Source organism: Phoca vitulina, unplaced genomic scaffold, assembly GCF_004348235.1.
Source record: "Phoca vitulina isolate PV1807 unplaced genomic scaffold, GSC_HSeal_1.0 scaffold36, whole genome shotgun sequence".
Lineage (NCBI taxonomy): Eukaryota > Metazoa > Chordata > Mammalia > Carnivora > Phocidae > Phoca > Phoca vitulina.
Window position 1 is genome coordinate 8,704,283 of NW_022589739.1, and position 17,424 is coordinate 8,721,706.

Consider the following 17,424-nt stretch of genomic DNA (forward strand, 5'->3'; position numbering starts at 1 on the left):
CTCTCTCCTCCAACATGGCCCCTGTTAGGGACCTCGGTCTTCATGGTAGGTCTGTCCATGTCTGAATCTCAGCTGTGGACTGAGTTCAATGTCTTTCATCAGGGCTTGGGGCTGGGCTTCTATTTCAATATCCCTGACCACTCCGTGATGGTTAAGCTCTCTGAACTCTCTTTTTCTCTGTGACAACTAGGAGAATGGTCTCCTAAGAGCTCACCAGATCCTTGGTTGGGGGGGTGTGGCAGGGCACAGGGATGGCTGGGGGACCTCTCAGGCTGGCTTCTCTGAGTGTGAACTCTGGCCAAGCAGAGATTCTCAATTGTAGGGCCATGCTAGCCCACATGGGGCCCTTGCACAAATTAGAAAAAGGTGCTTTCTCTGAGTGGGTGCAGCCTACACCAGGCCCACGGTTTAGAAAGCAGAAAGAGGGCAGAACTTCAGCTCCCTCCTGCCCCCTTGGCCGATTGCCCTACTGCAGGAAACAGCTATCACTAATGTAGGCAGTGGCTATGCCTACCGACCCAGAGGACTAAACACTATGGAGACCCAAATATTGGGCCGACAGAGGAAGCATGTTTCTGGGCTCCGGTCCCATGCCATCTGAGATCCTGGGGGGGGGGGGGGGCGGAGATGATGCCCAAGTGTCCCTCTTTCTGAGCCTCCATTCCTGTATCTAAATTTCAGGAAAGCAGGGTTCATTCCCCTGCCTCTGCAGCTTCCATTTTCTCCAGTGACCCAGTGTAGACTCTTGATACCGTATCTCTCCTCCCACTCCAGGGGAGAGCTGAAACACTCCCCTCGGGGGCTGATCTCATCCCCCAGGCCTCAACTAAATAATCCACACACCCCTCAGCAATAACAGCCTTCACACAGAGACACCCACTTAGAGGAACAGAGAGGAGCTGTTTCCTTAGAGGATTTTGAGACATGGGCTGGGGCTTCCTAAGCAGAGGGATTCCCTGAGAGGAGTCCCTGGAGCCGGAACCTGCCTGATATGTTCAGTGATAGGAAAATAGTCCAGAGGGTGGGGCAGGAGTATAAAGGTGGTTGCTGGAAATCAATAGAGATCAGTGGAAATAAGGGATAGTGGTGGTCACAAAGACTTCTTCAGATCTCGAGGAAGGACCTGAAATGATAGGATAAGTGTTAGGGTTTTGTCACGAGGACACTGGAGAGCCATGGAAGGTTTTTGAGAAGGGGAGTGGCAGGGTCAGATCCTGACAACAGGAAGATGACTTTAGCGGCTTGTGCAGGATGGTGAGGAGGAGGACTTGCCACACCCTGGTGTGCTTACATTCAGTGCTAGTGGAAGACTGCGAGTAGCAGACTTGGAAGATCATTCTGAAGAGCACCTCTACGCTCCCCTTTTCTTCCCCCAGTTGAGTATCATTCAGTCATTTCACAAACTTTTCAGATACTGCGTGAGTCCAAGTGCAAGGACAGAGGAGGGCAGGGAAAATCAGGATGAGCCTCCCCTTCCCACCTCCGCCCAGCCTTTTCTCCACCCCTCAGTCAGAATGTGTTTTGGTAAGTGGTGGCTTGGGGACAGCCTAAGGGTGACAAAATGTGCCCCCCCCCCACCACCAATTAAATTTTTTAAAAAGCTGCCATGGAAGGAGCGAATATTAGTTTCCTGATTTATAAAGCCAAATGGATTAAGCTCATTCATTGCCTGAGGAAACAAAAAGGAAATCTTCAATACCTCTGTGCACATTGAGAACAGGAACAATACTGGTCTTTAGAAAGCAGAAACCTAATTTGGGGGAATCAATTACCCTCTGTGTCCCAGCCTCTGTGGGCTCTCATACTCGCTCGCTCTCAATAGAGATTTCCTGGGAGGTAAAATGTGAAGTTGGTCAACCACAGACACACCCTCGGTTCAGCCTGGCAGACAGGAGGGAAGAACTAGGCAGAGGGTGGGCGGAGTTGGGTGGGGGTGTGCCTGGGTGGCAGGCACCTGTGGAAATAGGGGTAGAGGCAGGGGCAGGGAGGGCTGTAGGATAAAGGCTGGGGATGGGGTGGGGTGGGAGGCAGTACCGAGATGGGCCAAGGAAGGGGAGCATGGGAACCTGGGGTCTAAAAAGGGGGTGGGCTGGGGGAGCCTGGGGTGGCGGGGGAGGGAGAAGCATAGCCCAGCCAGTGCAGAAACACCACCCACCACTTCCTGATCCTCACATTTCTCTTCTGTGTTCTGCACTTAGCCCGTGGGCTTGAATGTGCAACCGGCAATGCCGGGCAGTAATGAAAAAAGAAAGGGGATGGGGCGCCCACCACAGTAGCCACGGAGTCAAATCCACAAAGTCACACACAGAAGCACTCACAATCTCACCATTCCTGCGCTGGGTCTCTAACCCTGGCCCGCAGTCCCCAGACCCAGAGCCATACCCAGCCCGGTGCACTCACAGTCACACGCACGGATCCCCCACTCACACCCGCGCGGCCACAGACTCAAACTCCCACCCGCGATCGTACACATTCCGCTACCCCCACGCTCACACGGCGGCTCACCACCCCACACTGCCCTTGCTCTGGCGTGTGGTCACACACACACACACACACACACACACACACACACACACAGTCGCTCACACGCACACACTCTGGCTGTGCTTTTGTGTTTTGTCAGAATTAATGAGAAAAGTTCCCGTGCCCTGCGGGTAATTAGTGTCCTTGGAGTTAAATAAGCTAATGGCGGGCACCTCTGGCCCAAGCAATTATGTTTGTGTATTGAATAATTGATTCAAAAGGGGGAAGGGCCGCTAATCAGATCTGAGCATAATGAATTGATTTAATTAACAGGGGAACTGAGGGGCCCTGGGAAACGCAGGCTGCACTCGGCAGAGGCTAGCGCGGCCCGCGCGGACGGAGAACGGGCGCGCGGCGGCTCCGGCGGCGGCTCCGGCCCGGCCCGGGCAGCGGCTGCTCGCGCGGCTCCGGCGACCCCGCGGCGGACCGACGCGCCCCCGCCCCCGCCCCCGGGACGCGCCCGCCCTCCCGCGCTCCCTGCCCGCGGGGCTGAGCTGCAGGCGCCGGTCCGCCCGCCCCAGTCCCCGGCCGCCGCTCGCGGGGCGCGGAGCCCGCGCGGGGCCGGCGGGAGCAGCGCAGGCGGGCGGCGGCGGAGTCCGAGCCGCGTGCCCCTCCGCGTCCTCGGCCCGTGCCGGGCTGGCGCCGCCGGGGGACCATGGTGTTGGACCAGGAGGACGGTAGGTGTCCAGGGTTGGGGGGAGGGCGCGGGCGGCGGCGGCGCGGGCCCTGCCGAGGCCACCCCGCTCGCCTCGCGGCGGCAGCGTCCCCCGCGCCGGCCTCGGCAGCCTCCGGCAGCTCGGCCGCTTCCCGGAAGCGCGGCGCTGGGTGTGCGCGCGGGCGTGCGGGCCGGGGGTGCGGGGCTCAGCCCCAGGGTTCTTCAGCCAGGTCGGGAAGTCACCCGGGCCGCCGCGAGCCCGCCAGCCCCGCACGCTCGGGCCGGGAACTTTCTCTCTGGCTCTTGCCGTCTCGCAGACACCGGGAGCGCCTCTGCGACCCGCGCCGCGGGCTTCCCCGCAGTGCCCCCAGCCCCCGAGTCTCCTAGGCTCCCTGGGTGTCTGCGCGTCCCCCCTTCCGCCCGCTTCCGCCCCCGACTGCGGAACGGCTCCCCCAGGGGGATACCCGGAGAACCTGCAGGCAAACCGGCACGGTCCTGGGGTCCCTCAGATCTGGAACTTCATAGCTGAGGGATGGGTGACATTGCTTCACCCCTGGCACGGTTCCCCCAGCCAAGTGTGTCGGGAGGTGCCCTGCTGGCTAGGGTCGGGCCCTGTAACCAGAATATCGGGGAGCGGATTTACCTTGAAGCCAATGAAGTTTAAGCTTCATAGTCCTTCGGTGGTCATTTTGTGTTAGCAGGCTTGTATTCCTTTTCTTAAAGAGCACCCCCGACCCCTAAACTGCATAAGTAAGCTTGGCTCTCAAAAAATATGGATCCACCCCTGAGCCCAACTCACAGCTTTCCCAGTGTAACTACCGATCTGCAAGAGAAGACACAGCCTGGCTGCCCCATGGGAGGATCCCCAGGGGCTAGGGCAGTTCCTTAGTGCCTGGGGGATGAAGCCCTGAGCAGGAGGCTGGGGAAATTTGAGGCTGGGAGGCAGCTGCTGGTGTGCAGGGAAGGGTCTAGCTGCCTGACCTTTCTCTCTGGCCCCACTAGTCCCTTGTCCCAGCCTACCATCTCCCACTGTGGTCTTCAACTGTCTTGGTTTGCCCGGAACCGTTTGGTTTTAGCCCTGAAAAGTCCTGCCTCCTGGGAAACCCCTCAGTCCTGGACAAACCAAGACAGCGTGTCAGCCTACATCCACAACCTTCTCAGAGCTGTTTTGCAGGGGTGGCTTGGCCTTCTTCGGGAGGATGGGAGAGACTTGCTTTCTGGGTGGCAGATTTGGCCTAGGCCTCCACCAGGCCTAACAGATGGTAACTGCAGCTTCCTAGAAGGTCTTCCAGAAACCAAAGGGGGAAAGTTTGTCAACTGTGTACTTCTCCACTCTAGCTAATTGCAAATTCCTGTGTTTAGGCTGCTTTTGTGTTAGTAGAGGGCAGAGCAGGGCATCTGAACTTGGCCAGCAGGCCTCCTGATTGTACTGCAAAATCTGTGGGGTCACTTGGTCCTGTCAGCTGTGGCGGCCACAGGGAAGGGGCCCTTGTCAGTCCAGATACCTCTGTGAGCTTCACCTGTGAAGCCCACTGGTAACGCCATCTTGGAGACAGCTGCACTGTGTTGGAAGCAGGGCCCTCAGGCTGAGGCACATCTGACAGCCTCCGCTGAGTTCTGGAATATCTGGTCTGCCCAGACCCTGGGGCAAAGAGTCTCCCCCTGCCCCCCTACACACACCTCCCAAACCCAGTGCAGGAACCCTTCCTCAGGACTTTCCTGCCAGGTGCAGGGACAAACTGCTAGGACCTGCCCCAAACTTTGAAAGGCAGCCAGGAGCACCCCCTTTCTCCTCACCATAACCTGGGGGCTGATCAGCTGGTCTGCCTCTGCTGTCCTTAGAGGCATTTCAAGGACATTCCAGAGCACTCTTGGCAACGTTGACTTGAGAGTACATGCTCATCTCCTGTGGACTGTGTTGGGTGCAAACTACCTCCCCCAGCCGCAGGGGATCGAGGATTCCACCCTGGTGTTGTGAGTGTGCGCCTGGACCTGGAGACAGCTCGGGTGGGGCGTAGGCCCCGGGCACAGGGGTTACCTGCCTGCCCAGCAATTCCCCATGAGCTGAGAGGGTGGCTGCTGGATAGGTGAGGCTTATGTCTGGCCCTGTCCATCCAGCAGTCCCCTTCCTGGCTAAGAGCTCCAGTCACCTAAACCCTCCAAGGCTTGCTGGGTAGCTCTATAAAGTGGAAGGCCTCTGTGGAGGCCCTTTTCCAGATCACTGTGGGAGCTCGATGCTCACAACTGGGGGTGCAGAGAGAGCTGCCTGTGGACACAAGCAGCGCTTCACACATAGCAGCGATCCCCTGCTGACATACCCTACCTGCTTCTTCAGCCCCTGGCTCAGCACCCCAGGCCTGCTCCTGTCCCTGAGGTGGGGGGCACAGGGCCCCCGACTCCCCAGAGGGATGCTGATGGGGTAGCTGCTAATTGGAGGCTTGGGGGAGCTGGTGTTGGGACAGAGCCCCAAGCCCAACACATGAACAAGAGAGTGGGAAAATGCCTCCAGCTAGTCAAGTCCTGGTTTGTGGGTCAGGGCCAGACCCTTGAAAGGGAGGAGGAGCGGCCCTGGGACTTGAGAGTAAAGCTGCAGCCCTTATGGAGGGATCAGGTAGCACAGAGGCATCTAGAGCCAGAAGCTACCCCTTGCCAGCCTGTCAGGCCCATTGCCGTTGACCCTGTGTGGCCCCCAGCTCCGGCTGGGGTGAGGGGTTGGTACGAAATGTGCCCGTGGCAGCAGTGCCTAAGCCTCCTTCAGACCCTCAGGGTATAGCTCGGGCTGCAGTGGCAGGGGGGACCTCAAGCTCGCAGTCCTGAGGGACAGTGAGGCTGAGCAAAATGGTATATTTAACATCAAATATACTCAAGGACTATTAGGATTAAGTATTCAAGATGAAGGGGAAAGCAAAACCCTCTGAGCTGCGGATGAGGCATCTCATTAGAAGCAGCCTCTCTTCTATTTTCTCAAAGCCTGACTTCCCCGCTTAGGCTAGAGGAAGATGGGCTGTAGCCCCACTCCCCCATTTCCACCCCTGTCAGGTACCCTGCTTTGGAGCCTCCCAGGGCTTCAGGGGCACAGCCTGGCCTCCAGGTCTCATGTCTACTCAGTAAGTCCCCCCATGGTCGGGGTGCCACAGTTTACAAGGCACATTCACATACATTAGCTCATCTAATCCCCACAGCAACCTTGGATAGCGGAGCAGGTCTCCCACTTCACAAACAGGGAAACTGAGGCCCAGACAAAGTGATTTGCTAAGGTCCACCATTGGTAATAGGCAGAGATGGGATGAAATCCCAACTGGTGGTTCTTGCCTTCTCCTTGCCTGGGTCTAGTCCTCAGAAGTGTCTGCCAGGGATGAACCTCTGACACATCTTCTTGAAGCCCTCCTTGGCCTTTAGAAAATCCATTAATATTTCCATTCCCTCTTGGAACATGGTACCATCAAGAGGGAAAAAAAAAAAGCTCTTGGTATTTAAGAGTGGCCTTCCTAGAGCAGGCAGCCTGGGCACTAGCCCCAAGGCTCTTGGGGAAAAGTAGGGTTCAGGAGGAGAGGAGATGGACACTGTCTTCCTTCCTGCCTCCTGAGTTACAGAGCAAGAATTTTCAACTCCGAAATAGCAGGAATCTTTTGTTCACTGTGGTTTTGCCAGTGCCTTAGAATAATACATGCTCAATAAATAGTTTTGGAATGAGAATAACCTTCAAGGCCATGCTGTGCTTGCTCAGAGAGAAGCTGAGACAGGATCCTGCTCCCTATGGAATTAGGATGCTCTTGGGGGGTGGGGGTTGCTGGGGTAAGGGTGATGCTGGAAGACTCAAAGTGGGAGAGTTTGTACCCTGCAGAGTGTTAACTTTGCCAAACAATCCAGGAGGTAACCAGAAGCCTCCGGCAGAGCTGGTAGGAAGGGAGGGTACGAGATCAGAGAAAGATCGCCCAGGTGGGCGGGGGGGGGGGCAGAAACTAAGGCGGAGGGGGGGGGAGTGGAAAAAAAGCGTGGTCCACGGGACAAATATCTGGGATGAGGACCCTGGGTGCTGCGCAGAACCAAGCGCCGAGCTAGGGCCGAGCGACCTCCAGGTGGCGCTGCGGAGCCGGGCAGCCGCGCGTCTCCACTCCCCATTAACCCGGGAGGGAGGGGGACCTCGGGAAATGTGTGCATTTATTCAGTAGCAGGAGTGCAAACCTCATACATTGAGGGAGAAAGGCAGCGGGAGACGGCCGCCGAGATTCCCCCATCTCTTTGAATATAATTTTAGATTGAGATTCAGATTAAATCCGAGGGGAAAACACTTTATGAGGCTGAAAGCTGTGTCGTTGCCAGAGCCAGGGTTATGAGCTATCAAATGCAATTACATTAAGACAGATTATACTGGGCAAATTGAGCCATTTAGAAGGTGAGAATCAAAGAAACGGCTCTGATCCTCTCTTCCCCCTTCTCTCTCCCTCTCCCTCTCTCTCTCTAAATTGCAGTTCGTAGTTCCTTGCAATTCTGAGGCACAAAAGTAGGTGAGACTGCTTTTGTATCTGCGAAGTGCTTCGCTCCTGAATGTAATTCTAGCTGAGTGCAATCTAGGTTAAGAGCCGGACAAGCGGGTAATTAGAGCCCGCTCGCTGCCCGAGGACCGGCCGCCCCGCCGAAGCGCGCCCGGAGTCGGCGCCCTTCTCCCGGCCGAGCCGAGCTGCGGCTGGACACGGAGCGCCCGAGATGATGGTGCTGGACAAGGAGGACGGTAGGTGGCGGGCAGGGGGCCGCCGCCCCGCACCCCCTCGCCCCCCGCCGCGGCGCGCGGGAGCACACGCCGGGACGCGGGCGCGCACACGCCGGGCTGTGCCGGGTTTGCCGGGGGCGGGTGGCGCGCCGGGGGCCGGGCCGGGGGCGGGGGCGGCCAGGTGGGGCCGGGGGAGGGGTGAGGGAGCCTGCTGGCTGGCGGGCGGGTGGTGGGGCGGCCGCGTGCAGGCTCCGGTCCCCTCGGATCTCGGCGCAGTGGCGCTCCGCGCGCGGCGTCTGGTCTTTGCGGCGGCTCCTCTCACCGCAGCCATCTCCCTCGCGCTCTGCCTCGCGCCGGCCGGGTAACCCGAGAGGCCGGGAGCGCCGAGCAAATCAGGGGCCTCGGGAGAATCGGACGCCAGAGCTTGCGGCCAGCGGGCGCGCGGGAAGACCGTGCTGGCCCCGGGGCGCCCGGCGGGCGAAGCGAAGGCCCGCCGGCCCCTCGGGGAGACAGACGCCTCCTGTGCCGGCCCGCTGTCTCCCCGTCCCCTGAGCGCGCAGGCGGGAGTTTGGCCCCGAGGAAGAAAGTGTCCCGCCACCGGCCGGTAGCACTCGTGCAGGCGAGGCCCTGGAGAATGGCATGAACCTGACGTGACCAGGAGCCTTAGTGCGCCCCAGAGGTCAGAACACAGGGGCTCATGGTAGCTGCAAGCCTCTAGCACGTGGTCCCATAGACCCCAAAGCCTTCCTGACTGGAAGGGTCCTGGTATGTTTAGGAGAGGTTGGGGAACGCAGCTCACTTAAGGGTAAAACCAAGTGGGTGCCCCGTGACCCAAACGCAGACGCGGGCGGCCAAACAGTAGGTGTTCCTTGGCTGGCCCCGGGCCCTCCTGCCCTGTAGGTGAGGGTTGCCCGGTGTGTTGGTGTTGTAGGGAGATGAGGATGTAATTGTTGGCACCCATGCCGTCGCCTGGTTTCTACTAGTAAGGAACTGAGAAGGTGGTTTGCACATGTCACCAGTAATCCTCTTGGATTGATGGTGGTGGCCATTCTCTGACCTTCTACTAGTGAGTCTCCCCTGGGCCTGTGCCTGGGTGAGTGGTGTTACTGACATGGTCACTTGGTGAAAATTCCAAGTTAAGTGACTTGCTCAAGGTCACACAGGACGTGCACTTCGCTGCTACCACATGCTGGTGCCCCTAGCCTCCCCACCACCTCTGAGACCTCCTTTAGGGAGGGGCATTTAAAGTGTCTGGCCTGGGGGTGGCATGTGGGGGAGCCTTGAAGGCTGTTTCTCAGCATGTATACAGTAAGAGAGGAAAGGGGCAACTAAGTGCTTCTGGCCAAAAGAATGCATTTGCCAGGGGCTGGCCGGGGTGCGACCTCCATCTCTAGTATGCTCTCAGCTCTTCAGGGCCTCTCCAGGATCCCTCTGGGGGCTGTCAGAGGACTAGGCTTCTGCAGTTCTGTATAGAATGACAGGGAGAAGGACCCGGTCAGGCCAGACCAGGAGGGAAGAGGCATTTTGTCTTGAGCTCCCCAGGTTCTCTCAGACCAGTCATGCCCAGAGCTAGCCTTCACTTTCCCTCTTGGTAAAATGAGGGGCTTGCAGAAGCCAGTGCAGAGGGCCCCTCCTCGGTGTGTGGAGGTACTCTCCCCATGGGGAGATGTGGACCTCAGGGTATGTCTTCAGCAGTGGTTATTTGGCATGCTTGTTCCCCAGGCTCAAGCCAGAAATGGAGAAAACCCAGGCCCTATACGTGGGAAGCCTCAGGCAGGGAGATTGGTCTCATGCAACAAGATGACCCCACCACTGCCACCTACGTAGTGCTCCGGGCAGGCACCCCAGAGTTCCTTTGAGCTCGGTGATACTCAAGATTTTCGGATGAGCCCTGGATACGAATAGATACCTGGAGGTCATTTTAGCCAGTATCCTGCCTCCAGACAGCCACCCTTGGGCCTGCGTGTTTCCCCTCGTCTCCACCAGATCTGCAGAGGAGAGCTCATGATGCCCCTCAGTCCCCCACTCGGCTCAGTCTGAACAACATGGTGCCCCCTACAGTTCATACCACTGAGCTCTGGGGCCCAGAGCACCAGCAAGGTAGTAGGCAGCTGGGGCCCTGAGGAGCCGTTTGATTCTTGTCCTGCCCAGCCCAGAGGTGTCCTCCAAAAGCCGTCTTTCTGCTCATACATCTGCCCTCCACTCCCTGTTAGAGGCTGGCTTCCCCTAATTCCAGGAAACCCTGAAGGTGGCACCTTCCATTGGGGAAAGGAGAAAGGCTCTGGATCGACTCACCTGTCCCTCCGAGCCTGCTGCCTGATTTCTTCCTGGCACTTATGCCCTTTCAGCAGGTGGCCCTCTGGGCTAGGTGGCAGCCTTGCCCTCCAGGGCCCCCAAGAAGCATATCCCTCCGGGATGCAGCACCGCACCCTTTGTCTGGCTACAGCAGGGACTCGGGGCTCTTATTAACCACCCCCAATGCCTTTTCTCCACCTGACAGCATCTTGTCGGAAGAGGCCGGGGCTCCTCTGGTTGAAGTCAGGTCTGCTAGCTGCCGAGGACCAAAGCTCTTGCTCTGCTGGGCGGCAGGGCTTTCATGTTGCACTTCTGAAAGATAATAAAATATCAATCGCTTTGCCGTAGCAACGGGTTTAAGAGACTTTCTGAAGTATTGAATCGTCAGAAAAAAATTTTTTTTTTTTTTTGCTTTTAAGCACAGTGCATTATTAATAAAGTAATCCATTAGGTCGAGCAGTGAAGGGCCACCACAGAGAGGAAAGATCTGTTTTGCAAATGGTTAAACTTCTGGTTTTAAGATTAATTGCTTTCATTTGGACGCTTGCTCTTGGCCTAGCCATCTCCGCTTTACTGGAACTCAGGGTCCGGGCTTTCTAAATGCCGTCGGGCCTGCCTGTCAGCAAAGGAAGCCCTGCTCCAACTTTCCCGGAGAAAGAGCCCTTCTTTCCCTGGCACGGGTGCTTGAGCTAGCACTCGGCTGGGGGCCTTCCGGGGGAGGGGGGGGGGCTTGCAGTCTCCAAGGAGCAACGGGAGCTCCTGCCCTGAGCCCTGAGAACCAGATTAGTCCTCAGGCCATTGGAGAATCGGCCCTTGAGTACTCAGAGGCAGGCAGCAGAGGGTCCAGGCAACCCCAAGCACAGGGAGAGCCTTGGGTTGTGGGGGGGACTGGGCAGGAGACGCTGCGGGCGCCCTCTTGGGGGTGCGTGCTGGAGAAAGGCAGGTAAGCGGCCTCTGCAGCGGCCCCGTAGGAAGACTGGGGTGACCATAGGAAACAGCAGGCGGGTTGCAGAGCTAAACACCAGACATGATTCTGAGAGCATTTTGAATAAGTAAAATTGCCTAAGGAGAGTGGAGCTGGCCTGAGGAGGGCCAGACAGCGAGTCTTCAATTGTTAATGACCGCAATGAGTGTGGCCTCCGCAGTGGACCTGGTTCATCTGCCAGGGCGGGCTCTTGGCTATTCCTGGGGACTGACCAGCTTTTGCTCAGCCCTCAGCAGGACCTCCTGGGCTATGCCATCATGCCCCGGAGGGCAAAAGTCCCCGGGGTCTCTCCTAGCAGAGTGTGGCCGGGACCCTTCCTGGCCCCAGAGCTGGAGGCAGGGAGTGCGCCCTGATGCTTTTCCACGCCAGAGAGCCCAGCGGGTCGGCAGGAAGGCAGAGCCCAGCAGGCACTGGTGTCTGCCGAGGGCGTGTAAAGGCCTGGGAAGCCTGGCATGGTGGGGACCAGGCCTGACACTTGCCTGGGGCCTAGAGGAGGAGGGTGTCCGTCTGCAGCTAGACTGGCAGCTCTGGCAGCGGCTCCCTCCGCAGCTGCTGGGGACGAGGCTTCACACATCCTGAGCAGCACGGACAGCTGCTTACCCTTCCTGCCCCAGTTCAGCCCGGCAGAGAGCCTATAAAGACGGGTCTCCCTCACCCCCTCCCGGAGCCTTGTGTAAAGAAGCAGGTGCTTCTCTCTCTGTTCCCCGCTCTTCCGTTCATTTGCCCACACGGAACACTAAGGGGGGGGGCGGGGGACAGGGAAACAACATAAATTGGTCTGTCGTCCAGAATCCATGTCTCGCTAATGTACCCAGATTAACTCAACTGTAAATTGTCTCCTTGGATGGCAGTGTCTTGCTAAAAGTTTCCCATATGATTCATGATTTGGATTGCTTTTAACGGCTATTGGCTAAGCAAGCTGGTGACTGTACAAGGTGATGCAATTGGCATTAGTGAGGGGAGGCACGGGAGCGTGTAATGCAGTCAATACTGCATTAACTACTGATGCCCAATTACAGGGAGTGGGAGAGAGCTTTTCAGGAGCATTAGGACTGGGGGAAGCTGAGATCACCGGCCGCCGCTCGCCTAAAAGCTTCACCCTTTGCGTGCCGGGGCTTGGCGCTGACGTGGCCACTCACTTGGCCTCTGTAGCTGCCTTTCTGTCTTACTGTCTCTTTTTTTCTCAACATGTCCCACAAAGATGCTTTTAGCACAAGGAAATGTGCGTTCTCCTAGAGCCGGGGCCTGCCTCTCATCCCTCAGAGAGCTGCTTCCCCACCCCAGCCGGGGTCCCAGAGTCAGACCTGGAGGCCGCCCCACCCACTTCCATTTAAGGAGCCTCCCAGCAGGGCCCCATTTGTGAGTAGGACCAAGAAGAGATCTATTTTGGTCTCTCTCCCTTGGAACAGATGGATGATTGCCAGCGGGCATGGGCGGCCACCCCTCTGTGGTCACGGGCAGAGGAACCTGAGGTTCGGCCTCGGCGCAGTGGGCTGTGCGTGCACGGCTGCTAGAGTTGGGAAGTGGCCATGGTTGGACGGGGCCGGGCCTTCTCTGAGCAGAAGAAAGAGCTGGGGAGCCTACTGAGGGGCAGGACCCAAGCCATTCGGGGGTCTTCAGCAAATGTGGGCCCCCTCCAGAGCTGCCCCCAAGGAGACAGCGGGCCAAGGCTGCTGTTCAGATCCACCTCCATGGCCCAGAGGAGCCACTGATCGGGAAGGAGATTGGAAGGAGTTAGGGAGGAAGGTAGAGAAAAGGGCATTGGTACCACAGTGTGCCAGGAACCAGTGGGCTGGCTGCCACTTCCACCACCCTGCTAAGCTCTGCAGGTCCAACATGTCCACTGTGGGTTTGTACCCCGTGCCCACCCAATGCTCGGGTTACTCTGCCTCTCTAGCTCTCATCTCTACAATGAGAACAGTTGCATCTAACTGGTTGGGTGGTTAATGAGAATGAAATGAGATGATGTCCATGTATACACCTGATAAACCAGGAGGAAGTCTCATGCTTGTGTGAGGTGACATTGTTCTCCACGCAGTTACACTATGATCAAATAATCCGGCGCCCAATGTGGTGCCTTGTTCACTCACTCTACCTCTTCCAGTTTATCCATCATGACCACTGATCACTGCTATCCAGGAGGCAGGCTGACTTCACTACTTACCACTAACCAGATCCCCAAGGCAGGTAACGTTGTAGGAAGAAGCCTCCAAGACCACTCTCTGCAAGCCCTTCCATCTATAGGGGGACAGTCAGGGCTGAAAGTGGGCAGGAGAGTTGCCCGGGCTCATGTAGGGAACCCAGAGCTTCAGCATCTTTCTGGGTTCTCTGCCCAGGTTCCGTGCCCTCTGATCTTTGCCCTGAGGCATGATGAGGCTGGGTGGTAGAAAAGTCCGATTAGGAGGGACATCACCTGTCCTGCTGCCAGGTGCCTGAGCATCCCGGTTGTGGCCCCAGCCAGCCTGCTGACAGCCCACAGGACACAGTTCTGTCCTCAAATGTTAGTCCTGCTGGCAGGTGCTGATGGGCACTAACCTGGCCCGGGTCTTCATGGACTAGAGCAGCCCCAGAGGTACATATGGCATGTAGCCCATCCTGCCTGCCCGCCCTGCCTGTGGTGGAAGGACGCTGAGGCACAGAGGGCATCCTCCCCCCCTCGGGCTTAACTCTTCCCAGTGCTGCTAGAGTGAGTTGGCCTGGCAGGCCTGCACTCGGGATAGGAGCACACCAGTGGAGTCGGCTTGTATTGGCCTACAAGAGCTGATCTTACACCTGTCTTCCCAGCTCTGGAGTTCGGTGGCATCACATTGGTAGCAGGAAATCAGCCATGGTGGGACTATTAGCCCCATGGAAATTGGCGGAGCCAATTGTGAAGTGTTTATCAGCACACAACTGGATTGCATTCATCTGGGGCTCTGGCCCCACCTATTTCTGTTCTGCTGCCTGGCCTCCCCATCCCCCTGGCATCTTGCTCCTGGTGCTCACTAGAGCCAGGGCCCTGGTCTGTGCTGCCCTGGCGTTGTGCGCGAGACCCGGCCGTGCCGTGTTCCAGGCAGACCCCGCGACTGCCGCCGCGCTCTTGTTCATGGTGTCCCCCCTGCCTGGCATGCCCTTTCCCCTGTAGTTGGCCTTGCAGGAGCCTACAGGTGGCCAAACCCTCTTACAGACCATTCCAGGCTGTGCTCAGAGTCACATGCACCCTCCCTTGGTGGTCTTTTGTTGGAGCGCATTCATTTTGTGTTTTGTCTAAGGCAGGCGTCCACAGTGGCCAACACAACTTGGGGCAAATTAAAAGCAGGGGGTGAGAGAGGACTGAGCAGGCTGGTCCAGGTTGCAGGGGCAGATGTCCCAGAGTGCAGGCCTGCTGGGTCAGATTGGGTCACTAGCTCCTACCTCCTGCCTCTTCCCAGCTGAACTTCCTTGAGTGGCCTACTGTCTTCAGGCACAGCCTACTGGCATGCTTCAGGAGACCCGGGTGCTAGTCCCAGCTGACTGCGGTGTGACTCCAGACAACTTACTGGGCCTCAGTTTTCACACCTCTGTAATGGGAGCAGTGCCTAACTGGCACCTAATGTCCGTGTACACACTTGACCAACCAGGAAGCCTCATGCCTCTGTGCAGTGACCTTGCTCTCTGCACAGAGACAGTGTGATCTCTTTGACCTTAGCCTGTCAGTGTTTAGGGCTCATATAAACACACTTGCTATGTGTGAACCCTTACTTAAAAGTGAGGTGTTGTGCTCTGCACATGTATCAGCAAGTTATTGCTGCATAACCAACCGCCCCACACCCAAACTCAGAGGCTCAAAACAACAAGCATCCATTTAGCTCTTGAACCTGTAGGTCAGTGCTTTAGGCTGGGCTTGGCTGAATGGTTTCTCGGGTCTCAGCCGGACTGTCTCATGCCTGGCAGATGGCTGATCTGGACGCTGGGGGTGTAAGCGTCCCTCATCATCCAGCAAGCTCTTCCAGCCCGTTCTCATAGTAAAGACAGGTCAGGAGGGAGACTGGAAGTACACAAGGTTTCCTGAGGCCTGGGCTTGGCTCTGGGAGGTTTTCGCTTCAGCCACATTCTGTAGGCCAGAATGAATCCCAAGGCCAGCCCGAGTTTGGGGGTAGGATGGGGGCGGTCAGAGTCTGCTCTTGAAGGGAGGAGGTGGAAAGTCACATTGCAAAGGGCATGCATGCCTACCAGCAGGAGGGGTAGAGAATTGGGGCCATTTCTGTACTCATTCCACCAAAGCATCTTCCACGTATGATCTCATTGAATACCCTGAACCACCCTGGGAAAAAGCCACATGTATTATCCTCATTTCACAGATGAGAAAACTGCTCTCCAAAGAGGCTGTGTAATTGGTCGCAGGTCCCACACTTGCAAGTGCCAGAGTTCAGGCCATCTTTACTGCAGGGTGTGCTCTGTCGCCTCCCTGTTGCAGCAGGTGGACTGGCGGGGTGGGGGTGGGGGGCGGTTTCAAGGGAGACGAGGAGGAGCCAGAAAGAGGATGGCTGGGGACAAGGGGAGGGAGGCTGGCTGGCCAGGGCAGTTTTTCCGGGGCTGCCATTGGAGGGCAAGTCTGGAGGGGAACCACAATGAGCTCAGCCCCCACTGCCTTCTCAGGCTTTTCCTCTCTGTCCTGCGATGCTACTGGATGGGTGGAAGGGGTGAGAAGCTCTGTGCTTACCCGAGCTGACTCAAGCCTGGGTCTATATGCAGATGCAGCCAGGCAGGAATCAATTCATTGGTTAGCCCCTTGCCTCAAAAACGGGGCAGTAAGTGGGCTGGTGAGAGGCCTGTGTACATTCATAAACCAGCTGATTGAAAAGCAATATTTCAGATAAATACAAGCCAGTGATCTATCAGTGGTTGTAATAAAACCCAGGCTTCAGGCTGTGATTTTATTTTGAAATAATAAGAATTGCTTGATTCTTTTTACTTGAGTTACCATGGTAATTCCGGCGTGGAGCAGTGTTATATTGATTTAGAAAGTGGACAGTAATATTTCTTTTGTGTTATTCTGTTTCTAGGCCTTGATTTCTAATTTCCACTTGGAGATTACTTTTATAAATTTCTTAAGTCCTTCCACTTTTTTTCCTCTCACAGTATAATTTTCCTCTCATACGCCACTGTGTTCTGAGCTTATTGGTTTGCTCTTATTTTAAATTAAACTTGCTGGTTTCAAATATTGAAATGACATCTTTGTCTGTGTCTGTACTTTGGTTTAGCAAAATATTACAGTCTGATGCTTTCTGCTTAATAATTTAAGGGAGGCATTCTGTCGGCCCTCACTGGGTGCTGATAACTTATGACTCAACCAGCGCAGGCCTTAAACTCCTGACATTTTAATATTGTGGGGCGGGAGCAGCCTCCCCTCTGCTCGGAGTCTCAGTGGAGAAACACCCGTATGGTACCCCAGAAGGGAGTTTTAATAATTCAGCCTCGCCGGTTGGTGTGATGACTTGACGGAGAGGGGAGGGAGACCCGTTCTTCCCATGTAAGAGGGAGCAGCTCTGGCCGGGGCTCCTGCAGCCCATGGCTGGCACCTGCTTTGTCCTGTCTCTTCCCTCCCTGAATCTTTAAAAACTCCAATTCCTGATCCCTGGTGTCTGGGAAGGATTGCGTGGGGGCTGCCTACGGGTGCCATCTGGATGCTTGATCTCTGTTTCTCAGCTTCCCCATTTGTAAAGCGAGTGGAACTAGTGTGGGCTTTGAGTCAGACAGACCGTGTTCAGATCCCACCTCTGCCACTTCGTGATTCTGAATAGTGAATTGTAATAGTAGTTTTGACCGGTCAATTGGGTGTGATCACGACTCCCTTTTAGGGCCGTTGAGCCTTCAGTAGGCCAAGCTCCTGATGGTCTTACAGATGGTTGGTACAGTTCCATAAACTTTGTCAGGTTTTAGTGAGGAGCAGGGGAGAAAGCGGAAATGGTTATACTTTGAAACACTTACTCTGCTCCAGACACGCGTGGGGTTCGGAGCCCTGGCAGGATTGCTTTTTGGAAAGGACCTGGGCCTTGGCTTCAGGAGGTGGGTCAGCTCTGCCCACTTTCCCGGCCTGCCCAGCTGCAAGCTGGGGGAATCTGTCCTCTGGGCTCCTCATAGTACCCCATAGCAAGGACTGGACTCTGGAGGGAAACTCACAACAGTATGGCTTATGGGGCTGAGATGGGTCTGCAGGGCACCCCCTCTCTGGCCTGAGGAGAGGCCCCCATCCTGTGTGGTATGCCAACGTGGTAGTGTATTCGCTACCTATTG

At 56.6% G+C, this 17,424-nt stretch overlaps 1 protein-coding gene across 2 annotated transcripts in view; it reads left to right on the plus strand.

Moving 5' to 3' along the window:
• Positions 1–3,110: 3,110 nt before the first annotated feature.
• LMO1 (LIM domain only 1) overlaps positions 3,111–17,424 on the plus strand; it is a 40,379-nt gene continuing 26,065 nt past the window's right edge. The window contains exons 1-2 of one of the 2 annotated variants that reach the window (XM_032427380.1): positions 3,111–3,200; positions 7,651–7,910. In XM_032427380.1, the coding sequence (XP_032283271.1) occupies positions 7,886–7,910 (25 nt within the window). In that variant the 5' untranslated portion in view covers positions 3,111–3,200; positions 7,651–7,885. The remainder of the gene's footprint in view (positions 3,201–7,650; positions 7,911–17,424) is intronic. The other variant, XM_032427381.1, reaches the window with a different exon arrangement.